Source organism: Oryctolagus cuniculus, chromosome 11 (assembly GCF_051225735.1).
Source record: "Oryctolagus cuniculus isolate XC-2025 breed Fujian yellow rabbit chromosome 11, ASM5122573v1, whole genome shotgun sequence".
Lineage (NCBI taxonomy): Eukaryota > Metazoa > Chordata > Mammalia > Lagomorpha > Leporidae > Oryctolagus > Oryctolagus cuniculus.
In genome coordinates, this window is record NC_142877.1 from 60,169,869 (window position 1) to 60,196,477 (window position 26,609).

General features: G+C 53.7%; 2 protein-coding genes and 1 long non-coding RNA gene across 9 annotated transcripts in view; 2 read left to right on the forward strand and 1 right to left on the reverse strand.

Moving 5' to 3' along the window:
• The window catches only part of KIF5A (kinesin family member 5A), a 28,308-nt gene extending 20,159 nt beyond the window's left edge, over positions 1-8,149 (forward strand). For both annotated transcript variants that reach the window (XM_002720919.6, XM_008274221.5), the window contains exons 20-29: positions 303-404; positions 1,241-1,301; positions 1,546-1,617; positions 1,764-1,868; positions 4,299-4,515; positions 5,339-5,492; positions 6,109-6,191; positions 6,599-6,626; positions 7,006-7,119; positions 8,005-8,149. In XM_002720919.6, coding sequence (XP_002720965.1) covers positions 303-404; positions 1,241-1,301; positions 1,546-1,617; positions 1,764-1,868; positions 4,299-4,515; positions 5,339-5,492; positions 6,109-6,191; positions 6,599-6,626; positions 7,006-7,084 — 901 coding nt within the window. In that variant the 3' untranslated portion in view covers positions 7,085-7,119; positions 8,005-8,149. The remainder of the gene's footprint in view (positions 1-302; positions 405-1,240; positions 1,302-1,545; positions 1,618-1,763; positions 1,869-4,298; positions 4,516-5,338; positions 5,493-6,108; positions 6,192-6,598; positions 6,627-7,005; positions 7,120-8,004) is intronic.
• A 5,273-nt stretch (positions 8,150-13,422) lies between these two features.
• PIP4K2C (phosphatidylinositol-5-phosphate 4-kinase type 2 gamma) lies at positions 13,423-25,879 on the forward strand. 5 transcript variants are annotated; one of them, XM_051832970.3, is made up of 11 exons: positions 13,423-13,734; positions 17,086-17,183; positions 17,829-17,925; positions 18,345-18,488; positions 21,742-21,888; positions 22,030-22,068; positions 22,589-22,702; positions 23,046-23,313; positions 23,470-23,573; positions 23,753-23,874; positions 24,163-25,879. In XM_051832970.3, the coding sequence occupies exons 1-10, from the start codon at positions 13,561-13,563 to the stop codon at positions 23,831-23,833; spliced, it is 1,266 nt and encodes a 421-aa protein (XP_051688930.1). In that variant the 5' UTR covers positions 13,423-13,560; the 3' UTR covers positions 23,834-23,874; positions 24,163-25,879. The 5 variants fall into 5 exon arrangements, with proteins under 5 accessions (XP_051688930.1, XP_051688929.1, XP_051688931.1 ...); XM_051832969.3 differs by having other exon boundaries at positions 24,320-25,879; XM_051832971.3 differs by having other exon boundaries at positions 23,753-23,851.
• On the reverse strand, positions 16,669-19,223 carry LOC127487430 (uncharacterized). Of its 2 annotated transcripts, none has more exons than XR_007914229.3 (3): positions 19,100-19,223; positions 17,809-17,980; positions 16,669-17,233 (listed from the first exon to the last, which is right to left on the reverse strand). It is a non-coding gene; the product is annotated as an uncharacterized LOC127487430 (long non-coding RNA). The 2 variants fall into 2 exon arrangements; XR_016216830.1 differs by having other exon boundaries at positions 16,669-17,468.
• Positions 25,880-26,609: the final 730 nt, after the last annotated feature.

A 26,609-nucleotide genomic window follows, 5' to 3' on the forward strand; every position in this document is an offset into this window, starting at 1 on the left:
TGCGGGGCGCGCTCAGCTGCCCTTCCGGATCTGGTTCTTCCACTCCCACGTGTCATTCCGTCCACGGTGACACAGCTTTGCAGCCCAGCTGTATCAGGAGATACAGAAGTATGGACTGCTCCCTCCCCTTGAGGCCTGACTGATTGGCGAGCTCAGGGCTGTTTGCTGTGTCACAGAAGCAGTGGCCTGCATTGATGCATCCATTCCAAGTGGCTTCCCTCCTGCAAGGAGGAGAGTGCTTGAAGAGCTTTCTTCCCTTTCCTGCGTGTGAACCTCTGCTTTTCTCCCCGCGGCCCTCACAGCCTGAATCAGAAGCTGCAGCTGGAGCTGGAGAAGCTGCAGGCTGACTACGAGAAGCTGAAGAGCGAAGAGCACGAGAAGAGCGCCAAGCTGCAGGAGCTGACGTGAGTGATGCTCACCCACGCCCAGCGGGCCCACAGAGGCGGGACGCCTGGGCACCTGGCACACATGGCCACCCACAGGTCAGGGAGGGGCCAAGGAGACTCAGAAGCGACCTGAGTAGTAGCCGGAAGAGGCCTGTGGGTTCTGTTAACTGTGAAAAGCTGGTGTCAGAGCAGTCTGGTATGACCCCATAAAAACCTGCACGTGGGTGCAGGGCCCCAAGGACTTGCTTCATCTTCCACTTCTTTCCCAGGCACATTAGCAGGGAGATGGATTGGAAGTGAAGCAACTGGGACTTGAACCGGTGCTCATACGGGATGCTGGTGTCACAGGCGGCTGCTTAACCCACTACACCATGACACCAGCCCCATCTCTCTCTCTCTTTTTTTTTTAAAGAGGGATGTTCTTTTTCTCATTATTTTTTTTTTATTTTCTTGAGAAGCAGAAAGTGAGAGAGAGTTTGCTTCCATATGCTGATTTACTCCCCAGCTGCTGCTGGGCTGGCCAAAGCTAGAAGCCAGGAGCTCAATCCGGGTCTCCCATGTGGGTGGCTCGGGACCCAGTAGCCCGAGCCATCACTGCTGCTTCCCAAGGTCTGCCTAAGTGGGAAGCTGGAACCAGGAGCTGGATTCAGGAATCAAACCCAGGCTCACTGTGGGACGCAAGTGTCCTCACCCCAGGCTAAATACCCACTCCCTTAGCGCTCTTTTAAAATCCTTTTCTAGTTTTTGTACAGTATCCCTGAGTACTTTGTGCAACACAATGATCAGGGATAAAAGGGGTGGGGGCGGTGAGTGAGGCTTTCTGTGTCCTGCTCTCTCTGCGTCCTCTGCTGCAGATTTCTGTACGAGCGACACGAGCAGTCCAAGCAGGACCTCAAGGGTCTGGAGGAGACAGTTGTGAGTGGCTTCCTTCTGTGCCAAGCAATGGGGCGTGGGGGGTGGGGCTTCGTGACGTCCCCTCTGTTTCTCCCTGACCCCTCTCCCCGTCCAGTCTGTGGCGTAATCAGGACACCCCCCACCCCCTGCCCCTGGAAAGGGTGAGTGACTCCCTTGACTGTGTAGAGCCGAGCTTCCCGTAAGTCTGGAGGGAGGGGGTGGGTGTGGCACCTGGCCAGCCCCAGTGTTTCATGATCCCTTCCAGGCCCGTGAACTCCAGACCCTCCACAACCTTCGCAAGCTGTTCGTTCAAGACGTCACGACTCGAGTCAAGAAAGTGAGTGCTGTCCTCGGCCGCGCGCGTGCGCACACACACACCCACCCCTCTCCACATATCTGCAGCCCCTGCTCTCCCTGGTGGGGCTGGCTGCACCCGCTCTCTGGGGGACCTGCTTGGCCACATCTTTGTCTGTCTCTGATCAGAGTGCAGAAATGGAGCCCGAGGACAGTGGGGGGATTCACTCCCAAAAGCAGAAGATTTCCTTTCTTGAGAACAACCTGGAACAGCTTACAAAGGTTCACAAACAGGTAAGAGTCCGGAGGTGGGGCCAAGACAGTCTTTGAGGCCAGACACCTAGGACACCCAGATCTTTGGAGACCCTGGGTCCAGAAACACCTGGTTGCTTGTTTTCCTGTTCTCTTTTACTTGCCCTACTGATGCGGATGCCGTCTTTGGGCCTTGGCCTTGGCCTTTGCTGCCTGCCTGCTTTCCCTTCTCCGAGTCCCTGACCCAGCCCTGCTCCAAGTGGAGTTCCTCAGACTTGCCTTGGAGAGAGAGTTTGAGGCTGGCAGAGGTCGGAAAGGCTTGGGGGGTGGGGGTGTCTCTGTCACCACACCAGAGGGAAGGCAGGGAGAAAGAGGAAGGGTGAGAACTCCAGCTGCCTAGGCCTGGGCTGGCCTGCAAGGACATTAAGCAGTGTCCTGGAGACGGCCCGGGCAGCGCCTGGCTGGGGCAGGTGAGAGCCTCTGTGTGTTTGGTCGCTGCCTCTCTGCGCCCCTCCTTGCTGCTGTGGCTCTAAGGTGCATGACTGGTGCTCACAGGGGCGGGGTGGGGAGGCAGAGGGCAGTCCAAAGGAGTGAGGACAGGAAGTATTTGGTGCGTACAGAGCAGGTGCACCCTCGCTGCTGCCACGCAGCTGGGCCTTGAAGGCAGGCGCAACAGCCTGGCGAGTGGCTCTTCTAATGAATTCATAAAAGAAGCTCGAGCACGCACTTCAGTCCCGGCCTTGCAAATCCACCTGACAGTTCCATCAGACTCATATTCTCACTAGCCGGGAACTTCAACTTCTCTTCTTCCCAGTGCAATGTCTAGGCTATATGGTATATATATATATATATGATTTATTTTCTTTATGTGAAAGAGTTACAGAGAGAAGTAGAGACACAGAGAGAGAGAGAGAGAGAAGTCTTCCATCTGCTGGTTCACTCCACAAATGGCCACAATGGCTGGAGCTGAGCCAATCTGAAGCCAGAAGCCAAGAGCTTCTTCCTGGTCTCCCATGTAGGTGCAGGGGCCCAAGGACTTGGGCCACCCTCCACTGCTTTCCCAGGTGCATTAGCAGGGAGCCGGATCAGAAATGGGGCAGCTGGGATTCAAACCGGCACCCATATGGGATGCTGGTGCTGTAGGCCGGGGCTTTAACCCACTGTGCCATAGCATTGGCCCCCAACAGTAAATATTTAATACATTTAAAATTTTTGTGTGTGTTTATTTAGAGAGAGGCAGAGGCAGTTAGAGAGAACTCCCATCTGCTTGTTTACTCCCCCAATGCCTTGCAGTGGCTGAGGCTGGGCCAAACCAAAGCCAGTAGCCAGAAATTCAATCTGGGTCTGGCACAGGTTGGGGGATCCAGTTACTCGAGTCAGCGCCCCTGCCTTCCAGAGCCTGCATTAGCAGGAAGCTGGAGTCAAGAGTCAGAAGCCAGGGCTGGGTATGGAACCCAGGCGCTCCCACGTGGGATGAGGGCATCTTAACTGCTAGACTAAACACCACTGCTACTTTTTTCAAAAAATGAAAATATCCCAAACCTGTGTCCCAGGGATGACCTGCAGGCTTTATTTTGATTTGTGTCTGCAGAAGTCTTTACAGCTATTTTTATTTCCTTGACTTATAAAACAGTGCAACAACATTTTTATGGAAACATTGAAAAAATAGCCAGGAAATGGTTTGTAATCAGTTCTGCCATTCTGTTCTCCCCACTGTGTGTTCACCGTCCCTCTCTGTGCAAATGCCGATTGTCAGACGAGAGGTGCACAGAAAGGCTCCCAGCTCTGCCCCTTTATGGCTCTGCCGGCTTCCCCTGTGTCTGCCAAGGCCCAGCGCCTCCTGCAGTCTTGGTGCTCCCAGTACTTGTGGGGAGCCCTGTGAAAAAGAGCAAGAAATCTTTGCTCGCTGCAAAGGTAGCAGCTGCTCCCTCGCTCTGGCTTCATTCAGATGGGGGTGGGACAGCCCAGGAAGTCCTGGAATGAGAAGGTAGTGAGTAGAAATGTGAGAACGACTGTGTGTGTGTGTGTGTGTGTGTGTGTGTGTGTGTGTGTGGCAGGGGAGTGGGGTGGAGAAGGGGTCTGAATTCTGGCTTCTGCTCCTGCTCTGCACCTGACCGGCACCCATTCTCAGTGCCATCACCACCTCCATGCTGCGACTCCCTGCACTGCCCCATGCGTGCCCACAAAGCCATCCCCGGGGCGGGGTCGTCGGCTGGTCCCCATGGTTGCCCTGCAGTTGTTGATCTGGCACATGCTGTGGCATTTGGTGGAGGGAAATGTCCAGCCCAGACAGTGGAGAGGGCAGGTTTTGCTGCCTAGAGAACAGAACTTTGTAACGCGTGACTGCCCCTTGCTCAGAGAGATGTGGGCAGGACAGTACGCTATGCCAAGGGACCTGGTGTCCGTCTTCTCTGGCTTCGAGATCTTTCTTCTCTCTCCCCATCCCTCATGCTGTGCTCTTCCCTTCGGCAGCTGGTACGTGACAATGCAGATCTGCGTTGTGAGCTTCCTAAATTGGAAAAACGACTTAGGGCTACGGCTGAGAGAGTTAAGGCCCTGGAGGGTGCACTGAAGGAGGCCAAGGAGGGCGCCATGAAAGACAAGCGGCGCTACCAGCAGGAGGTGGACCGCATCAAGGAGGCCGTGCGCTACAAGAGCTCCGGCAAGCGGGGCCACTCGGCGCAGATCGGTGAGTGGCGGCCCTAACACCCGGAGCAGACTCTGCAGCCCCCGAGCACCAAGCTGCTACGTGACTGCTTCTTTCCTGCCCCATGCCTGAAAAGTAAAAAAGGAATGATTATCTTTTTAAAAATTTTATTTTATTAATTTGAAAGGCAGAGAGATGGGTGGGGAGATAGAGATGTTCCATCCACTGGTTCGCTCCCCAAATGTCTGCAACAGCCAAGGCTGGGCCAAGCCGAAGCCAGGAGCCAGGAACTCATGCTGGGTCTTCCCCGTGGGTGGCAGGGGCCCAAACACTCGAGCCATCACCTGCTGCCTCCCAGGGTGCACACCAGCAGGAAGCTGGATGAGAAATGGAGCTGGGACTTGAACTCAGGGACTCTGATGCGGCGTCTTACCTGCGCTGCCAAATGCCTGGCCCTGTGACACTTATCTTACATGGAACTGATGGGACCCCAGCTAAATGACCCCCGTGACCCCAGGGAGCACATGGTGACCATAGCCTCCTCAAGGTCATTTCTTCTTTTGGAAAGAAACTTACCTGCATCATCATTACTATTATTTTCATTTTATTTGAAAGAGAGATAGAGATCTTGCATGCACTGGTTCGCCCCTCACATGGGAACGCGGTCCAGGTCTCCGACATGGTCCAGGGGCTCAAGTGCTTGAGCCGTCACCTGCTGGCTGCCGAGTGCGCATGAGCAGGAAGCTGGGCAGGAAGTCGAGGAGCGGGGGCTGGGACCAGCCTCGCTGGTCTGGGATGTGGGTGTCCCCAGCGCCGTCTGACACTCTGCCCAAACACCAGTCCCTCAAGGTGGTTTCTTTCACAGCCAAACCTGTCCGGCCAGGCCACTACCCAGCATCTTCACCCACCAACCCCTGTGGCACCCGGAGCCCGGAGTGCATCAGCTACACCAACAGCCTGTTCCAGAACTACCAGAACCTGTACCTGCAGGCCGCTCCCAGCTCCACCTCAGACATGTAGTGAGTGACCGTGGCGTGGGCTCCCCACCCGAGGCATAGGAGTGGGTCCATTGTCAGTGGAGGCATCCTTTTCTTTTTTTTTTTTAAGATTTATTTTTTGAATAGCAGAGTTGCAGAGAGAGAACATCCATCCACTGGTTCACTCCCCAAATGGCCACAATGGCCAGAGCTGAGCCGATCAGGAGCCAGGAGCTTCTTCCGGGTCTTCCACATGGGTGCAGGGGCCCCAGCACTTGGGCCATCTTCCACTACTCTCCCAGTCACGTTAGCCGGGAGCTAGATCAGAAGTGGAGCATCTGGGACTCAAACCGGCACCCATATGGGATGCCGGCATTGCAGGCAGAGGCTTAACCCACTACACCACAGCGCCAGCCCCAGTGGGGTCATCTTTATGTTCCTAACTAGCTTCGTTCCTCTCTTTCTTAATAACTTTGTGCCCAAGACTGGAAGGCGGGCGTGTGTCCTCCCAGCTGTGGCCCTGCTGGCTGGGCTGTGGTCTTGGGGCTGGGGAGGGGGTTGGTGGTGGCAGTGTTGGTGGTGGGCGGCTCTATTGCCAAGGGTCTCAGGACAGTAGCGTGTGTGCCTGAGCCCGCCTCCCCCTCCTCTGCTCCGTCAGCTTCGCCAACTCCTGTAGCAGCAGCGCGGCCGCATCTTCCGGTGGCTCCTTGGCTCCCTATCAGAAGGCCAACATGGACAATGGTGAGTGGGAAAGATGAATCGCGCGGCCATGGGCATCCCCGGGGTGAGCCGAGAAGCGGCAGAAAGTGAGCAACCGCAGCCTACAAGGAGTCTGGCAGACTCCTCCCGTGGGCCAGGGCTCCTGATAGAACGAGAAAAACTGTGGCCCCTGTTCCCGCAGCTCCAACACTGCCCACCTCTGCAAGTCTCTCACGCGTGGACTCCTCCCACCTCCGAGCCCGTCCTCCACCCTGACCTCCCGCCCCCCACCCTGCTCAGGGAGGGGCCTGGGAGGTCTGATCTCAGGCGCGGGGCAGCTGAGGCTGGAGCCGTGGCTTAGCTTCTCCAGGGCGCTGAGGTGGGCGTGTCCAGGGAGGTGGTTTCTAACAGCCAGTGTCCTTTGTCATCTTCTACCCCCGTGCTCTCAGGAAATGCCACAGACATCAACGACAACAGGTATGCCACTCCCCACTACCCTCGGGTCCTCTGGGCGCCTCGAGAAGAAATGATCCATTTTTCCTCTGCCCTACTTAGAGCTTCTCAGGGGCTCCGACAGCAGCAGGAGATCAGAGCCCCTCTTGCCATCTCTGGGCTGTCATCGCCGTCCCCTCTTCCAGCCCCACCCACCCTTGATTTCTCCCCATCCCGGTTATGGGGCCCAAGGGTGAGGGGAGGAAATGCCACAGGCATCTGCTGACCTGGCCCTGTCTCCTCGCTGGTGACCTTGTGCAGGCCAGCGTCATCCCTGCATTCCCGGGTAACCCGGAGAGTCCTGTGGCAGAGCTCAGGGACGGTGACGGGGTCCTCTCCTCACCCTGGGTCTCTCTTCCTCCAGAAGTGACCTGCCATGCGGCTACGAGGCTGAGGAGCCCGCCAAGCTTTTCCCTCTGCACCAAGAGACGGCAGCCAGCTAATCTCCCACAGGACGGCTCCGCACCTGCACTGTCAGGTAGCTTCCAGATGCATCCCGGACCACTGCAGGCTGCCTCCTTTCCTGCCCACGGCCTTTTTAGTCCTCCTGCTTCTGTTTTTTTCTCCACCATTTCAAAACTTAGACGATGTACTCACTGCTCACCTCTTGGTTCCCCCTCCCCGGGGCTGCACCTGTGCTCAGGACCCACCTCCCCACTCTTCCAAACTCTCCCTTCAGCTGCAGGAGTAACCACAGCATTACTGCCCTCCTGCCGCTAGGGGGCACCACCACACATCAAAAGGAGCAAACCCGGGCACTGTGGCTCTAAAGCGGCAGGCAGGTCACAGACTTAGATACCAGAGGCCTTGAGAGATGATCTCAGCTCTCCTACCTCCACCCTAACATGGCTTCAGATGGATAGATATTTTCCAAACCAAGGCATCTCCAGTCAAGGTGATGTTCGCCTTCCTCCTGCCCTACCTGTGTATGCACCCATACTGTAGGAAGCACCTGCCAGGTGGGTGCAGCGTCATCCCTCTGCTCCCTGGAGGCAGAAAGGGTTCTCTCGCCAGCTCCCAGCACTTCCCTCCTTTCCCACCTCCAGCCAAACGGGAACCTTCCTGGGTCTCGTGGGTCATCACACCTGGGATCCTGTTTTATTGTCTACTCTTGCAGAACAGGGCCATTCTCTTCCTGGCCTGCACCCTCCCTCCCCGGCCCTCTGCAGGGGCACCCAGGACAATGGGCCATGCACACACCAGCAGAAAGGCGTGAGAAGCAGAGAAATAGGGTGGGAGCAGGGGCTGAGCGGACGGTCGGGTGTTGAAGGAGCAGGACTGTAAACCTGTGTGTGCGCCCGTCCCCGGGCAGTGTCTGGGCTGCCAGCTGGCTCCTCACACGCTCTTTCTCTTTCTTTCCCAGTTTCTAAGAGGGACCGAGGCCTCTTCTCTCAGCATGCTGCAAACCTGTGGTCTCCAATACTAGCTGCCCCCGCCCCTGTCGTCCCGCTGTGCGATGTTTGATGTCTGCTCGCTCTGTATCTATAGATCAAAGTTGCTGCTACGTCTCTCTTCTCTGTCTCACTCTCTGAGTATCTAACCATGTACTGAGCAATCGCTAAGCCTAGTCTGCCCTCCTCAATTGGGGCGATAGAGAGGAGGGCGCGTGTTCCTTCTGTCTCCTTCATACCTTTGTCTCTCACACTGAGTGGTATTAGTTGCTGATAGAGGTCATAGAGATGACAAAAGGAGAAACAGGAGCTGGAGGGCTGCGGCCCTTCTGTGTCTCTGTACACACACACACACACACACACACACGGACACACGGACACACAAAGCCTTAAGCGGAAGAATGTCTTGGCATCCTAAGAAGACGCAGAAATGACTTCCTCGCTCCTCGCTCACGCGCAGCGCAGGGGAGGGTGACGCGGAAGGGCTGCTAATTCACACACGCTCTCCTTCAGACACCCACCACCTGAGTCGGGGGACCCCAGGGTTTCACCGCCACCCGACTTTTTGCCTCCCTTTGTTTTCCCGAGAATCTGGGTTGCTCGAGGGGCCGTGTCCCTTTCCCTTCCAAGCTGCTCTTGACATTTTACATCCCAGATCTCACGGCCAGAAGTCAGGGCTGCTTCCAACCGCTGTGAAAATCCAGGTGGTAGAACCCCGCCCGGCAGCTGTCGGCGGCTGCTCCTCTGCCCACGGTGGTTCCAGGCGAGGACAAGTCAGGATGACTGACTCCTTGGGTTTGGGGGCTGAACGAGCCCGGAGAGTCCTAAGTGTTTTTGTCACGGCCTCAGGTTGAAGCGCTGAGCTGGGGTCCTTTCTCCCCAACTGGCCTCCAGGTTCTCCCCAGCTCTACCCTTGGAATTGGGGGCTCCCAGTCCGTTGGCACAATCTCTCTGGATGCCTTTCTTACAAGTGGAGCTGGACTTCTCCCTGACATATACCCCCTACCCCAAAGATGTCCTTCTGTGTTGTCCCCAGCTGGTATTAAGTGCACTTTAAAGAAAAGGGCAGGGCAGGTTTTCCAGGGCCCCCCACTCCAGCCATCCTCCGCCCACACCCGGTCCCCTCTCCCGCAGGTGGTCCTTTCCTTCCACATGGTGCTAAGGTGGTTTTCCAGGTAACTACAAGGATGGAAGCCACTAGACAGTCCAAGCTGAGAAAGAAAGTCTGGTGTCCAGAGCTCCAGTCTGACGTGGGATGGGAGATGAGGGTCCTCCAGCAGGACCACCTCGCCACCGCTAAGTCAGGAAAGAAAGCCCAGCGTCAGTGCCAGCTGGTGAACACAGGCCCTGTCGCCTGCCACGCCTTCAGGGAACATGTCGCTGCCCCCTGTTGGGCCCTTGTTAGCAGTTAAGGGGAAAAATGACCAGAGGGTATGGAATAAATCCAAAGCAGTGACTTAGACATTTTTTTTTTTCCGAAACAAATCTTAACTAGAACCCACTTATACTTATTTATATATATATAAGTAGTGCAGGCCTGAGCAGTTTGCATTTTTCTTTGTTTTTTTTTTTTTTTTTGGGGGGGGGGGATAGAAAGTGTTTCATTAGTGGAGAAGTACTTCAGCTGTCCTAAGAGATCCTAAGGGTCTAGAGAGGGATTTGAAACCACTGCTCTGAAGAAGGGGGTCCAATCTGGCTCCCCTACACCAAGCCAAAACCCATGAGGGGGAAAAGGGTGGGTAGGTGAGCCGCACTGTCGGGGCTGATCCCACAGGAGGGACGACACCTGCGCAGCTGTGGACCTGGGCTGCTCTCTAGGAGCCCAGGGGGTTTGTGTCACCTGCCGCCCACTGGTTCTTTCGGGAATCATGGGAGACAGCGTGAAGGTGCGGGGCAGGTGAGGAGGGGCCCGGAGGAGCAGCCGGCTCTGTAGCGAGACGCCAGGGTCTCCTCGCTGACATCAGCGAGCAACAGCACACACCCCCTCACCAGAAGCTTCACACTCTATCCTCCCCTGCTCCCCACACTCACCATGAACTTTCCCCCAGGGCCAGATGCCCCTTGTGGCATTTGGCCCGCCCACTCACATCTGCCAAAATGTTGCATGCCAGTGTGGAAGACAAACCAAACTGCACAAACCCCAGTGTGTATTTACTTGGTGTACATAGATACCTTTAAAATAAAAATAAGCTCAATGATGACGCTGCGTTGTATGTCTTCCTTACCACCCCCTCCACCCAGCCTCACTCCCTTGCTTGCGTGTATTAGCATCTGATGGCCTGGTATGCACCCTCAGATGTTTTTCTGTATACTTACATGCAGGCTCTTCCCCACTTGACTATCCTGCAGATCATTTCATGCCAATATACATACACCTCACTAAAATACATATAGGAGCAGGCATTGAACCTAGCAGGTAAAACATTTTTTCTTTTCTCTTTTTTTAAAGATTTATTTATTTATTTGAAAGTCAGACTTAGAGAGAGAAGGAGAGGCAGAGAGTGAGAGAGAGAGGTTCACTCCCCAATTGGCCGCAATGCCTGGAGCTGTGCCAATCCGAAGCCAGGAGCTTCTTCCAGGTCTCCCACGTGGGTGCAGGGGCCCAAGGATTTGTGCCATCTTCTACTGCTTTCCCAGACCATTGCAGAAAGCTGGATGGGAAGTGGAGCAGCCAGGACTCAAACTGGCACACATATGGGATGCCAGCACTACAGGTGGCTGTTGTACCTGCTATGCCACAGCGCCAGCGCCCCTTTCTTTCTCTCTCTCTCTTTTTTTAGACAGTTTGGTAGTTTCTTTTTTAAAATTTTTAGTTATTTATTTTTTATTTATTTGACAGATGAGTTAGACAGTGAGAGAGACAGAAAGGTCTTCCCTCTGTTGGTTCACCCCCCAAATGGCCGCCACAGCTGGTGCTGCACCCACCTGAAGCCAGGAGCCAGGTGCCTCCTCCTGGTCTCCCTCGCGGGTGCAGGGGCCCAAGCACCCGGGCCATAGCAGAGAGCTGGACCGGAAGAGGAGCAACCAGGACTAGAACCCGGTGCCCATATGGGATGCCGGCGCCACAGGCGGAGGATTAACCAAGTGAGCCACGGCGCTGGCCCTCTTTCTCTTTTTTAAAGATTAGTTTATTTGGATTATAGAGAATACCTGGGTTCAAGTCCCAACTGGATTTCTGATTCCAGCTTCTTGCTAATACAGACCCTGGAAGGCAGTGGTGACTGTTCAAGAGATTGGCCCCTGCCACCCACGTAGGAGACCTGGGAGGAGTGTGCAGCTTCTGAATTCAGCACAGACCTGAGCATTTCAGCCATCTGGGGAGTGAACCAGCAGATGTGACTTGCTCACTCTCTCTGCCAATATTTTAACACAAATTTTTATACTACCCCATAATTTTTAAAAGATGAATTTTATTTATTGAAAAGGTAGAGTTAGAGAGAGAGAGAGAGATCTCTACCTGCTGGCTCATTCCCCAAATGGTGGTAACAGCCAGGGCTGGGCCAGGCTGAAGCCAGGAACCCAGAACTCCATCAGGGTCTCCCATGTGGGAACTCCATCAGGGTCTCCCATGTGGGTTGCAGGGGCTCTAGCACGTGGGCCCTCTTCCACCACTTCCACAGGTGCATTAGTGGGGAGCTGGATGGAATGTCAGCGTCGCAGTGGTAGCCTAACCCATGGTGCCACAATGTTGGTCCTGGCACCCCATAGCTTATCCAATCATTCCTCCACTGGCAGATGTCTAGGTAGTTTGTAATCTAACATATTCTCTTCTTTTTACCCCACCCACTATTCAGTCCCAGCAACACCTCCTCCCTCTCCTGTGTGTCCCCATCCCTCCCTAACAGTCAATTCCCTTGTCCCACGCTGACTCCTCTGCTCAGACTTCAAAGCTTCTGCATGACCAAAACATTGGGGCGACTGTGGACGGAGAACCTACTCAGCCTGCCGGAGCCCCCATGCCACTCAGCGTTCCCTCTGCCCCCTCGCTCTGCGCCTTTCCTCCCTCCAGAGCACCTGGTCCAAGTCCCCACTCCTAGCACCCCTCCCTGTCAGCTGCTTCAAAGGGCCACCGGGGGTGCCTGAGCAAGGCGGTTATGCCCCCAACACCTACACTGACCTGTGCACTCCTATCCTTTGTTTCCTTCCGGCCAAAGTGCATTCCACCTAGATCCTTCATTCTTGAGATTCCTACCTAGGACCCTAATACAAAAATAACTCAAATTGATGCCGACTTGGGCACTCTGCATCTTCCTTGTTAATATCAGTCTCCAGCTTATTTATTTATTTGAAAATCAGAGTTGGGGGAGGGAGAAAATCTTCCATCCACTGGTTCACTCCTCAAATGGCCAAAAGGGCCGGGGCCGGGCCAGGTCAAATCCAGGAGCCAGAAGCTTCTTCCGGGTCTCCCAGGAAGGTGCAGGGACCCAAGGACTTGGGCCATCTTCTGCTGCTTTACCAGGGGGCATTAGCCGAGCTGGACTGGAAGTGAAGCAGCTGGGACTCTAACCAGTGCCCATTCGGGATGGCGGCCCTGGATTTTCCCAATCTTGACTGCCGTCCTCTGCTTTCCAGCCTCACAGCCACTGCTTTGGTTCTTTCTCTTTGCCCCAACTTCTGCAATACTCCGGCGCCCCTCCCTCCAGCACGAGGCCCAAGCCGTCCCTCTCAAAGCCCACTAAGTAGATTAAAACCACTTGAGTGACCCCAGTGCCTACCCTCTCTAACCTTGTCTTGCTTCTTCCCCCGGTTCTTAAGTTCCAGCCCTACCTTGCTAGTTACAGCTCCCAGAAGCTTTCTCGTCTCCCTGTCTTTGTCCACTGTTCTCTCTGCCTAGAAAGCTTGTTCACCCGTAGCCCTGAACCCCACGCAGCCCTCCATACCCGCACGCTCTCCTCTCTGAAGGCCACACACAGCTCCAGTCTACGGCCCCTTGTCCCACCTCGGCCTTTAGACTCTGAACAAGGGGCAAGAACAGTCCTATCGCTGCTCCAATCAAATGAGGAGAATCAGCCCCCAGAACAGGACCTGGTACAAATAAACGCTTGTTGAATGAATGAATGAATTTACGTAAGCTAGCGTTTTGGATTTCCAGCGCCTGCCCTTCCCCAACCCCTCAGGAAAGAAAAAGCTCTTGCGTGAGCCGCGGGCGGGAGGTTTCTCAGGAACTGGGCAACACCGGAAGGCGGCGACTTCGCAGCAAGGCAGCCCGGGACCTGAAAGTGAAGCAGTCCAGTTCCAGCCGCACCTCGCACGCCCAGTCGACGGGTCAGGGCCTCGCCGGCTGCTCTCAGCCCCCCCCCGAGACCCCGCACCAGCAAGCGGGCCACCGAGCCAGGTGAGCCCACCCACCGCGCTGGCTGCGCCGAGGCGCGGGGGGCGGAGCCACCGCCGCCCCGCCCTTCGCCCGCGCGCCTGCGGGGCTGGTCTCCGGTCACGTGACGGCGGTGCAGGTGAGCACCGCTTCCGGGGTCTGGCGCCGGGATCGCGGCCGGCTCCCCGCTTACGCTCGGCCCGGTGCGCGGGAGACTATGGCGTCCTCCTCGGTCCCGCCGGCCACCGTCCCGGCAGCGGCAGCGGGCCCCGGCCCGGGTTTCGGCTTCGCCTCCAAAACCAAGAAGAAGCATTTCGTGCAGCAGAAGGTGAAAGTGTTCCGGGCGGCCGACCCGCTGGTGGGCGTGTTCCTGTGGGGTGTAGCCCACTCGGTAAGAACCGGCCCTAGCCCCCACCGCTACCCCTACCCCTACCCCTACCCCCGACCCCAGCCCTCAGCCCCGGCGCCACGGGCCATCTCTGTTTCCAGATCTCCTCGCGCTGCCACTTTGCCCCGGGCTGCCCGGGCTCTGCCGGCCGGGCCCCAGGTGTTCCTCCTGGGGTGGACTGTTTCTACCCTCCCCTCTGCCCTTAACTCCTTACTGCCGGATCCGGCCCCAGCCACCGGCACCGGAGGCTAGCCAGTACTGGGCTCCCGCGGGAAGGACCTCGTGTGGGGTAATGTCTCTTTGGGATTGGAGGTGATGAGGTCTCGGTGGGAGAGGGAGAAACAGGGGGGGTGTCTGGAAGAAGGGGGTGGTTCCCTTTCCTTTCCACCTTGCGTCCCGGCCCCAGTGCTTGATTTCGGAGCCTTGGCTTTGTCTGGGGAAGCGCTAGATTTCCCGGACCTTGTAGTCCTGCTTATCCCTTCCGGAGGTACAGCATTTTAGATAGGCCACCTGCCCCCTCCCCCAGCCTAGAGGCTGCACTCACTCGGGACTGGATGGCGGTACTTGGTACGAGCGGGGATCGGCTTTGACCAGGGAGAGAGCTAAGGAGCCCCGGACGTGGACATACTGTGTGGGTGAACTTTCAAAACGGGAAACCGCCCTAGAGAGTATAACCTGGGCGTCGGGAGGAGGCCAGGGAAGGCTGTTCGTGGCCTTTCCTGATGATGCTTCCCGGGAAGGAAGCACAGATGTCACGCCCCCGCCCCGCCCCGCCCACTGGGGAATGGGAGGGATGCGGTGATCTTAAATGTGACAGGGAGCATTTTAGAAGTCAGCATCCTTGAATTGTTGCAGCCCTTCGTAGGGTTGTGGAGGTGGAAGTGCTGAGGAAGAATGCAATTTTTGCCACGTGCTTAATCTGTGATTCAGAATGTCGGGCCGGGTCCCTTGGCCCCATTCTGCATTTGTGGCTCTCTGGGTGGTTGTGTCTTCCTAGCAGCCGAGCGGAGACAAGGCTGATGCAGGTAGCACGGCCTCACGTGTCTACCTTGCAGTGACTCATCCCTTCCTGTGGGAAGCTAACAGGAAGGACTTTCCTTTGGGAAGGGTTGGGGGAATTACATGTAAGAGCTGCCTCAGCTGCCCCAGGTACGTGTACTTTAGCGTCCACACCCTACCCTCCAGCTAACAGACATTCAAGTGTCTGGAATGGAGAAATTCCTTGAGCATATGCCTTAGTGATGATTCAGCCTGTAAGCAGGTGGTGAGAGGGGTAGGGAGAGCCTCAGCTGAATTGTAGGCTAGAAATCTCAAGTGGCTTTTTTTTTTTTTTTTTTTGGAGGAATATGTTCTGTCCTCCTTTTCGACTGAGAACACGAGGAAATTGGATGCACTGCATTGTGTGGGATTTAGGTTAGATCGCAATTCATAACCTCTGTCTAATGATCGCGCAAGAATGAGCAAAGCCTCCGTGCGTTCAGTTGATAAACTCTTGGGGACCACTGTGTGTGGGATGTTGTGCGAACTGGGCCCCTGAGAGATGCAGAGCACTAAAAAGGGTCCTTGCCCTTGAAAAGCTCACAGTCTAGGAGGGGAGCTTACCTAGACTAGTGCTTAGTCTTGTGGTGCATGCACAATTAAAGGCAGCTGATACTGCAGCAGCACCAGCAACAAAGCCATCTCCCTGGGACTTGTTAGGAGCTCCTTTTCTGCCCAGAATTAGCAGAGTGTAGATCCCGGGGCCTGAGGAGTGCATGCAAAGCTTGCAGTCTTTGGGTTGGAGGTTGGCTTGGCTTCAGAGAGAGATCTAATGAGCTTATATCCTCTGATCACCTGCATTCCCTCTGGCATCAGCTCTTCTTTTGCCTTACACCCAGCCGGGCAGAGAGCTGGTCAGAGTGCTCTGGAAGGACTCTTTCTGTTCATAAGAGGATACTTTGGAGGCTGACATTGTGGCATGGTGGGTAAAGCTGCCGCCTGCAATGCCACCATTCCATGTGGGCACTGATTAGAGTCCCAGCTACTCTACTTCCAGTCCAGCTCCATGGTGGTGGCCTGGGAAAAGCAGTGGAAGATGGCCCGAGGCCCCTGCCACCCACGGGGGAGAGACCCTGAAGAAGCTCCTGGCGCAGCCCTGGCCGTCGCAGCCATCTAGGGAGTGAACCAGAGGATGGAAGATCCATCTCTGTAACCGTGACTTTCAAATACATTAATTAATTTAAAAAAAGATGCCTTTTAAAGGACATGGGTGATTTTTTTTTAATTTGTTTACCTCTGCATGTTAAAATATTTTGTTTTTAAAATTTTAAAATTTTAAAATTTATTTGTATATATTTGAAAAGCACAGAAATAGATACATAGAAATATCTTCCATCCACTGGTTCATTCTCCAAATACCTGCAACAGCCAGGGCTGGCCAGGTCAAAGCCAAAAGCTGGGAACTCAGTCTGGGTCTCCTATGGGGGTGGCAAGAACTCAAGTACTTGAGCCATCACCTGCTGCCTCCCAGGTACACATGAGCAGGAAACTGGAATTGAGAGCAGCAATGAAGCTCAAACCCAGGCAATGGATACAGGATGTGGGTGTCCTAACTGGTGTCTTTACTGCTGTGCCAAACGCCCACCCTAGGCAACTCATTCTGCCTGCCACCATTGACCCTCGGAGTCCCATTAACCCTGTTGGGCACTTGCAGAATGGGTTTTTAAAAAAAATGGAGCATGTAACTGTTTGTCTTGGGTTTGCTGAGGGTGGTTTTTTTTTTTTTTCTAGAATTTCTCACAGTTTTAAAAATAGTGCTGAGTTGCTTACAGGGTTTGCCTAATATAAAACGACTGTTGTGAGCATGAAGTTCTGTGGGGGTGTGCGTGTGAGGATCGCTTGCCGCAGTGCCCCCGGGCTTGCACAGGCTCTCTCACTTTCCTCAAGCAAACGCGTAGCTGATGCTTTTATTTGTTTATTTTAGAACGATTCATTTGTTTGTTTGTTTAAAAGAATAAAGAAGGAGGGATAAACAGAGAGAAAGAGATCTTTGGTCTGCTGGTTCACTCCTGAAATGGTCAGAACAGCCAGGGGGGGCCGGGCTGAAGCCAGGAGCCAGTTCTCTCACGTGGGTGGCAGGGACTCTGCGTCCCAGGTGCATTAGGAGGGAGCTGGATCGGAAGAGGAGCAGCCAGGACTCTGATATGGATGCAGTCATCCCAAGTGGCAGCTTAACCCAGTGTTCCACGGTGCCCAGCGCCAGCCAGTGCTTTTAAAGGAGTCGGGTTTGAGTTGTCCTCTCCTGATTCTGCGCAGACAGAGCATACGAGTCACTCGGCACCACTCATTGCCCCCATGTATGTCTTGCCTTTTCAGATCAATGAGCTCAGCCAGGTGCCTCCTCCAGTGATGTTGCTGCCAGATGACTTCAAGGCCAGCTCCAAGATCAAGGTCAACAACCACCTTTTCCATAGGTAAGTAGCAATTCCTGCCATTCTCACGTCAACCTTCTAGGAAGAGAATCCTAAGTAATCATAACAGATACAGAGAGTTGAAGGTTTCAGATCTAAAAGTCAGTTTGCAAGCTGTGTGGTCAGATGTCCTTCCCGCTGCAGTTTGGTACACAGGAAACAATTCCAACAATTTCTGATGTTCCCTACATCCTTATATGTGGCAGTGTGACTCTCTCCTCCAGCCTGACAACTCCGTAGAGCAAATGCATGCAGATGCTGTTCCCATGAGCTTCTGATAAGAACTCCCTGAAATAAAGCCGTTCTGGGATGAGAGGATGCCATCCAGAACAGTGGTATCCGCTGCTGACTGTAGGATGTCTCTCGGTGCTTGAAATTTCGGAGATGCCAGCGTCTCCCCAGACAGTGGGGTCTGGCTCTACCCAGCCCACTTGCCAGCTGTGTGACTTAGGCAGGGCCCTCAACTCCTCTGAGAGACACGTTCCTTTTCCATAAAACAGAATAGTGTTCCTCTTAAAGTAGCTCACGGGGTTTTATGAGACTCAAATGACTATTAGGTGTGGAAGGTGTTTTATACACTGTCAAGTACTATATAAATATGAGATAAATGATTACCTTGTTGTCTTACCTTGAAAACCTACATTTCAGGGAAAATCTGCCCAGTCATTTCAAGTTCAAGGAGTATTGTCCCCAGGTCTTCAGGAACCTCCGTGATCGGTTTGGCATTGATGACCAGGATTACTTGGTGAGAGTCCCTTGTGGGGTGATGGCCATCCTTCTCTGCAGTAACTGAGGGAGTTCTTGGGACAGTCATGTTTGGAGAAAGGAGAGCCTTGGTCAATATGATTTTTTATCTTTTTAATGGTAACAGACAACTTCAAAAACCTAATTAAAGCTGAGAACTCAGTCCGGGGAGAGGGTGGGGAATGTAGATACATTAAGAATTTTGCATTCCCTGTCATTCAGTCCGTATATATAGACAGTGGATTAAGAACCCCTGCCTCATCTCTTATCCAGGGTTTTATCCACTCCCAGAAGCATGAGTTGACCATTGTGCTTTGACTCGTATCTCCATGTGAAGGGGAGAAGAGCCTCTGGGCATGGCTGGGTGACCTGCCCAGGTCACGTGGCTGGTGAGAGCCTCTAGCCTGTTCTGTGTCCCAGGTGTCCCTTACGAGAAGCCCCCCGAGTGAAAGTGAAGGCAGTGATGGTCGCTTCCTCATCTCCTACGATCGGACTCTGGTCATCAAAGAAGTGTCCAGCGAGGACATTGCTGACATGCACAGCAACCTCTCCAACTACCACCAGGTCAGACCCCTCAGCCCTGTTCTTTCCCTCCCCTCCCCATTTAGACACAGCTGGGCTGTCAGAGCCCCCGGGGAGACTTGCTAGCTCTTTCTTCCCCTAAAAGCCATTTTTCTCCCCAGGAAGTGCTCCATATGTTTTTCAAAATGTTTTTAAAGCTTTATTTAAGTTATATAAGCTTCAAGTATTTCATATATACATATACAGATTTAGGAACATAGTGATACTTCTCACCCTACCCTCTCTATATGTTTTTTGTAAACTAGGAATTTCACACTGTACATACTTGTGTTTGACTTGACAGAAGAGTTGGGATGTGTCCCTCTCATTTGGTTCTTATAATCTAAAACCTCTATGGAAAAAGGGCATGTGTGTGGTGAAATATAAACCAAAGGCTAAGTCAGAACTGGGCCAAGAATTGCCAGCGCTGTGGCTCAATAGGCTAATCCTCTGCCTAGCGGCGCTGGCACACCAGGTTCTAGTCCCAGTCGGGGCGCCGGATTCTGTCCCGGTTGCCCCTCTTCCAGACCAGCTCTCTGCTGTGGCCCGGGAGTGCAGTGGAGGATGGCCCAAGTCCTTGGGCCCTGCACTCCATGGGAGACCAGGAGAAGTACCTGGCTCCTGCCTTCGGGTCCGCGCGGTGCGCCGGCTGCAGCGTGCTGGCCGCCGTGGCCATTGGAGGGTGAACCAACAGCAAAGGAAGACCTTTCTCTCTCTCTCTCATTGTCCACTCTGCCTGTAAAAAAAAAAAAAAAAAAAAAAAAAAAAAAAAAAAAAAAAAAAAAAAAACTGGGCCAAGAATTAACACCAAATATACTGCCAGGAATACATGTAGTTTGTAGAGAGAACCAGGACAGGGGCGTAATGAGATATCTTGGAGGGGAGAGATATCTTGGAGGGGAGAATTCCTTAAGCACATCCGGCCCTCAGTTTAGGGAAACTATTCTGCCTGATCAGATTAACTTGGAACGTGGGGTTGATGGAGTGTTTTGATGATGAATGCACTTTTCCTGAATGTCTTTCTACAGAAGAAAAATCTCACATCACAATCAATGAGCAAGGAATAAAGGTTCTACTCAACACATATTTAATGTCTGTTGTTACTTGGCCCTTGTTGGGCAGTAGGGAAACTGGTGAACGAGGTAGCTGTGACTCCTGAGGAGCTCTTGGTCTGATGGCGAGACGATGGCAAGACACTAAGCCAGTATTTGCGCACAGCAAATGTGTGCAGTAGTAGAAGTATGTACAGAATGTTCTGGGGATGCAGAGAAGAGCATCCCAAGTCACCTGGCGAAGGAGGTGCAATTGGGAGACTTGATGAGATTTTTAGAGGAGGTATCGCAGGATTTGATTCTGGAGGGACAAATAGGAGTTAACCATAGACAAGGTAGAAGAGCGCATTCAAGGTAGAGGGAGATGGAGGGCACTTGTAGAGCCGTGAGGGATGGGAAGAAAGACCTGCGGGAAACCTGTGGGTGTCAGGGCAGAGAACCTTCCAGGTTCCTGGCTGGGGATAACTGGCTGCCCATTTACCGACAGTTGGGAAAGAGAAAGATAGTCTGGTTTGGATGTACTGGGTTTGAGGTTTCTGCAGTTTGTTCAGCTGTAGATGTCCAGTAAGTGGTTGGGGTGTGGATATGGAAGTCAGGAAAGAGGGTGAGACTAGGAGTGTTGATTTGAGAATTGTGCAATGAATAAGTGGTCATTTAGCATTATTACCACGTAAAGTCACTTCTTATTTTTTTTTTTTTTTTTTTTTTTTTATTTTTGATAGGCAGAGTGGACAGAGAGAGAGACAGAGAGAGAAAGGTCTTCCTTTGCCGTTGGTTCACCCTCCAATGGCCGCCGCTGCAGCCGGCGCACCGCGCTGATCCGATGGCAGGAGCCAGGATCCAGGTGCTTTTTCCTGGTCTCCCATGGGGTGCAGGGCCCAAGCACCTGGGCCATCCTCCACTGCACTCCCTGGCCATAGCAGAGGGCTGGCCTGGAAGAGGGGCAACCGGGACAGAATCCGGCGCCCCGACCGGGACTAGAACCCGGTGTGCCGGCGCCGCAAGGTGGAGGATTAGCCTATTGAGCCACGGCGCCAGCTACTTCTTATTTTTTTTTAAAGATTTATTTATTTATTTGAAAGGCAGAGTTACAAAGGGAGGTGGGTGTCTTCCATCTGCTGGTTCACTCCCTAATTGGTTGCAACGGCTGGAGCTGCGCCGATCTGAAGCCAGGAGCTTCTTCCGGGGCTCCCATGTGGGTGCAGGGGCCCAAGGACTTGGGCCATCTAATACTGCTTACCCAGGCCATAGCAGAGAGCTGGATCAGAAGTGGAGTAGCTGGGACTTGAACCAGGGCCCATATGGGATGCTGACACTGCAGGCGATGGCTTTACCAACTTACCAACTACACCAGAGCGCCAGTCCCTAAAGTCGCTTCTGAATATAGACAAGATTATCGAAGGGAAGTGTGTGCAGTGAAATGAAAAGGTTGAGGACAGCGCCTTAAGGAGCACGTGGAGAGAAGAGCCCTTGAGCGCACCCTAGAGGCTATGAGTTTTTTCTTTATGACCTGATGCACTCCATGATTTGAGGCCAGAGAGCAGGGTCAGATCCCATCCCCTCAGATGGGAGCTGAGGGTGAAGAGAACTTGAAGGAGAGACTGGTCAGTAGGATCAGGTGGAATATGACTGACCAGGATGTCCATTGGATTTGACAATTGAGGAATTTGGGGAAGATCTCAGAAGAGAAATGATGGTGTTTTGATGTTCTCGGTTTGAGAGTTGAATAAGATAGGAAACAGGTTGGTTGCTGACTACTTTTTAAGAGTCCAAATTATAGGCCATTCTATAAGAAACATGGGCCTGGATGAAATCGTGTCATTGATAAGCAGATGTATGTTCCATTCCTGGTTCTCTGACCACTTGCACATAGAGAGGCTCTAAGATACGGATAATAGCTTTCTTGCTCATCTCAAAGAATGATAAAGGAGAAATGAGAAAGGGCCCTTTAGAATTAAGAGACATCACCAAGTGGAAGAAGTCACAGGAGATGGGGATTCAGAAAGTGCACAGGTTGCCGGCGCCTCTTAGGACGCAGCCACCACTTCTGGCCTTTCTTGTGGCCTCTCTGTTTGAAGTTTTCTGTCCCACTGGGAGCAGAGTGGAGCGGCAGTGTTTGAATTCCCATGCCTGGGCTGCTGCCTGGGCCGTTTGTGTTTCCGCTGCTCAGCCTCTCCCCACTCCCTCCTTCCCCTCCACCCCAGTACATCGTGAAGTGCCACGGCAACACGCTGCTGCCCCAGTTCCTGGGGATGTACCGAGTCAGCGTGGACAACGAGGACAGCTACATGCTTGTGATGCGCAACATGTTTAGTCACCGTCTGCCTGTGCACCGGAAGTATGACCTCAAGGTGAGGATGGACCGGGCTGGGGGGCCACTGGACGATCCCTTTTCAAAGAAAGAAGGCTGTGAGAGTGAACACTCATCTCAGGAGCTTGGTCTGTCTCTTCTTTTAGCCACTTCTGCTGACTTTGTCTTGGTCTCTCCACAGGGCTCCCTAGTGTCCCGGGAAGCCAGTGATAAGGAAAAGGTGATGCTAATTTTAGGTGCTAGGGTGAGGTAGGGGGGAGTGCAGGTGGAAGGGATCTTAGGAGGAACAGACCGTTGTCTGTCCGTAAAGGGATGGGGATCGCCAGCTGTATTCTTCTCTTCAACCACTGGAAGAGGGATGTCCAGGACAGGTTGGAAGGGCAATGGGAGCTGTCGCTTTGTCCCTGGCATGGGTGGTTCCATATGGAAGGTTTGGGGATAGTGGGGGGGGAGTGCCACATCCTCCATTCTGGGCTCTTGTATGCAAATGGCTGTTTTTTGCTTAAGAAGCAGGAGTAGAGAGGCTTGGCTGAAAATTGTAAGCAGAAAGTGGGATGTGATTTGGGGTAAGCTGTGACAACTTGGGTGTCGGGAAACCACTGGAGGTGAGACGGGACCTGGGGGGAGTGTCGCAGTGTGGAGTCAGGAGAGAGAGGCCGCTGAGGTGGAGAGGAGCCCAGGCGAGATGAGAGACTTTGGGAAGGGACCTGTTCCCAAGATGTCCCTTTACCTGTTCTTAGGTTAAAGAATTGCCCACCCTTAAGGATATGGACTTTCTCAACAAGAACCAGAAAGTTTACATTGGTGAAGAGGAGAAGAAAATATTCCTAGAGAAGCTGAAGAGAGACGTGGAGGTGATGATTGGGGAATGGCCTTGTTTCCTTTTTTTTTTTTTTTTTTAAGTTGTTTCTTCCATTCCCAGTCTGAGGGAGCCCCTCCCTTCCCCTTTATTCTCTGGGTCCCCTGCCTGTGGAGTGTTGGGTATGAGACATGAAAACTCTAGAGGTTACCCACAAAAGGCTTGGCTGGAGTGAGTAAAAGGGTGATCTTAGGCCCTCTAGGCAGTGAGATACTCCCAACCTCAGTCTTTATGCTTCTGTTCCCTAGGAGAGCCCTGGAAACTCAGCGTGGAGTAAGGGTGGTACCTGGAGGCCAGGGAGGGCAGTCTGGGGTGTCTAATGTGCCAGTGGGTCTCAGTTTCTAGTGCAGCTGAAGATCATGGACTACAGCCTTCTGCTGGGCATCCACGACATCATCCGGGGCTCTGAACCAGAGGAGGAGGGGCCCGTGCGGGAGGACGAGTCAGAGTGGGATGGGGACTGTAACCTGACTGGACCGCCTGCTCTGGTGGGCTCCTATGGCACCTCCCCTGAGGGTATCGGAGGCTACATCCATTCCCATCGGCCCCTGGGCCCTGGAGAATTTGAGTCCTTCATTGATGTCTACGCCATCCGGAGCGCCGAGGGTGAGAGAGATCCTGGACTTGGAAGAGGGGAGGGGGGAGGGTGGTCCTTGGGTGGTGGGTGGCAAGGTCGCTTAGCTTTGCAAGATGAAATTGCCTGTCTTGTGGGGAAAGGGAATTGGGAGGGTCCCGTCCCTCATAGTGGGTCTCTCTCGGCAGGGGCCCCCCAGAAGGAGGTGTATTTCATGGGCCTCATTGACATCCTGACGCAGTATGACGCCAAGAAGAAAGCAGCTCACGCAGCTAAGACCGTCAAGCATGGGGTGAGGATTCCAAGGTCCTTCCTTTCCTGTCTTGACTGTCCCTTGGGCAGAGAGCACCTTTTGTGCCCGAGCAGTGGGGTCAGAAAGGATGGGACTGGCCGGGGTGGCTTGGCCCGGGGGGCTGGGGAAGGCTGGTAGAGCTGCCTGACTCACTGTCATTGTCCACACCTCCTTCACAGGCGGGGGCGGAGATTTCCACGGTCCATCCTGAGCAGTATGCTAAGCGGTTTTTGGATTTTATTACCAACATCTTTGCCTAAGAGACTGCCAGCTTCACGGTGACTGCTGCTTCATGTTCAAGGTGGTGGGGGCTCTCAGAGGCTTGGGGGAACTGTGGATTTTCTGGCCACTGCTTCTCTTCCTCTTTTGCTAAAATCTACTCTGCAGGCTCCTTCCACCCAAGTAACCCCATCTTGTGGAACAGGCTCTTCCTGACCCTCAGAAATACATCGTCCTTCCTCCCCTTTGTCCACGTTTCTTCCCTCCCTCCTCCCTGCAACACGTCTGCTTGCTTTATTAGAGTGTTATTGTCGACTGTCTCCCAAGTGCCTTGATCTTTGTCAAATACCCTGTTGTTTCTATAAAATAGGAGGAGCTGGGGGCAGGGGGTTGTTTGCCATCTTCAGGACCTGACGGGACAGATGGACCTGGCTCAAGCAGCTGCTCTGGATGCACTTTGCTGTGGGGGATGAACTCAGAGTGTCTGACTTTGCAGATCTCACTCTGGCGTGCTTCCCTCCTGGTAGGCCCTGGGATGGAGGACTTTGAAGACACTACAGATGTGGGTGCAGGCACGCACACACGTCGATGGACTACGTCCAGTCTGACACAGAGCTGGGGTTGGAGGGTGGTCAGCAGCCTGGCCCCTCGTGGAGGTGGGCTCTAAGAGGACTCCTGTGATGATGCCAGGCACTGGAGAGGGTCTCTATCGAGGAGTGACCCCTCTTCAGTCTCTCCCCTCCTTTCACTTGCACCACCACCACCCCTGCACGGGGAGGCCAGGGACGGCCTGAAGCATTCAAGCCTGGGTGAAGTTGTGTGACTGTCGCTGTTCTTCACGAGACCGTCACAGCCCTCTGAGGGCTGGAACTCTTCAGTGGGCCAGTGGCCAGCTCTGGAGCTGGGCATGATGGGGCGGGGACTGCGGCCTGTTCTGGGATGATGAGCCGGCAGTGCAAGATGCATTTGCCCTGTGAAGTTTCCTTTCCTGTCTAGCCATCGGAGCATTATTCGCAGCAGAGGACTAGCTCTGCGTGGGCTTGAGTGTGGGAACCTCCCCCGCGCCCTGGATGTTTATGCCTAACAGACTTCCTTCCCTCACCCTTTCTCAAGCCCTTTCTCCAGTTGGACTTGTTATGCTGTTCTCTTCTGCCCTGTCTTATACTGCTGCTGTGTCTCCCAGGGGACAGATGGCCGTCTTTGTCATCTTCACTCTCCACCCCCAGAGAGGAGTCAGAGCCATAGCTCCGTCACCCAGCCTCTGCAGAGAGGAGTTGAGGCGTGATAGTCTCAGGACGTGGAGGACTGTGAGACAGAGTGTCCTCCCCTCTCCCAGTGCCTTTGAAGCCAGAGCACCTGTGCTCAGGTTGTCCTCCAGCCCCTTGGAGCTTCCCACATTTAAACTTTCTTTTTTCTAATTTGAGAGAGACAGATAAGAGTTCCCATCCACTAGTTCGTGTCCCCCGATGCCCACAGTAGCTAGGACTGAGGGCTGAATCTGGGAGCCGGGAACTCAGTCCAGGTCTCCCATTTGAGTGGCAGGAACCCAATCACTTGAGCCATCACCGTGGCCTCCCAGGGTCTGCATCAGGAGCTGGAGGCGGGTGTGGAACCCGGGCACTCGTGTTGGACCCCACAGTTAACGGAAAGGTGGATGCAAGCAGCTGCCCTTGGGGCTGCAGGGCTGCTCTTCTCTGTGTCTGGCTGGGACTGATCGGTTTCACGAGAGGTCATGAGGTCATAGGGAGAAGCCCTGGCTCCCCTTAATCTCCTCCAAAAGGAAGTAGCAAGAGGAGTCCCCAGCTGGGGGTTGGAACCTCTCTAATGCTTTCCCATCAGGGCCCTGATGGACCGTTTCCATTCCAGCCTGCTACCTTTTCCCTGTCGAATGCAATAAAACTCTGTGACACCAGCAACCATTGTCCTTTAGAAGTGGTGTTCTGGCCATGTGGCTGATGTATCATGGGCAGTATGGTCTTCATTTGTTGCTTCTGTTTTTCCTCTTTTTTGTTTTATTAATAAAAAGGTCTTGTGTATTTACTCCCATTACTACTACAATACAGAAAATAAATTATTCAATTCCTTTACATTATTGCCTTTTCTAAAAAAAAAAAAAACTTTGAGAAAGCCTGTACTTAGGGGTACTTCTGGCCTTCGAGGTGTGTTGGGCCCCCACTAGGCACTGGTTTTTAGGCAGAAGGCTGTGAATTCAACAGCTAGTGATGGGTGTGCACGGGAGTGGGAAACTAAATCACCTCTGGGAATGGGGCGTGGGGGGGTGACCCTCCCTCTCTGAGGCCTTCCTAGCACCAGTCTCTGGAAAGGTGAGTAGGCCTGTCCAGCAGCGAGCAGCTAAAGGCAGAGGAACCCAGTGTTCCCCCAGGGTGCACCCCCTGAAGGGCAGGCAGAGTAGCACGGGGGCCTGGGAAAGTGAAGGGTGGGGGAGTAGGGGCTGTTGCCAGTCTGGGAGAGTGAGTGTAGCTTGGCCCACGGCCTTGCTGGTGGAAAAACCTGGCTTGATGTGGCCCCTGGGAAGTGAGCTGGGTGGGGGCGGAGACTGCCTGACGTGGGAAGCAGAACAGAGCTGGCTTTTTTTTTTTCCTTTCTGAGTTTTTAACTCTATTAGAACCATACACTTGACACCAGCACCACCCCCAGTGATTTGAAAAACAAAACAGTGTATTCACTTGCTCATTCTGCACCAGCCTCGCTACCCCAGTCTTGGAAGGGGAAGGATCAGGCAGTCCCCTTGTGTGAGCGCAGGTGGTGGGGGTCCCAGGTGATCTGGGAAGAGGCCAGGGGCGAGGGAGGGCCCCG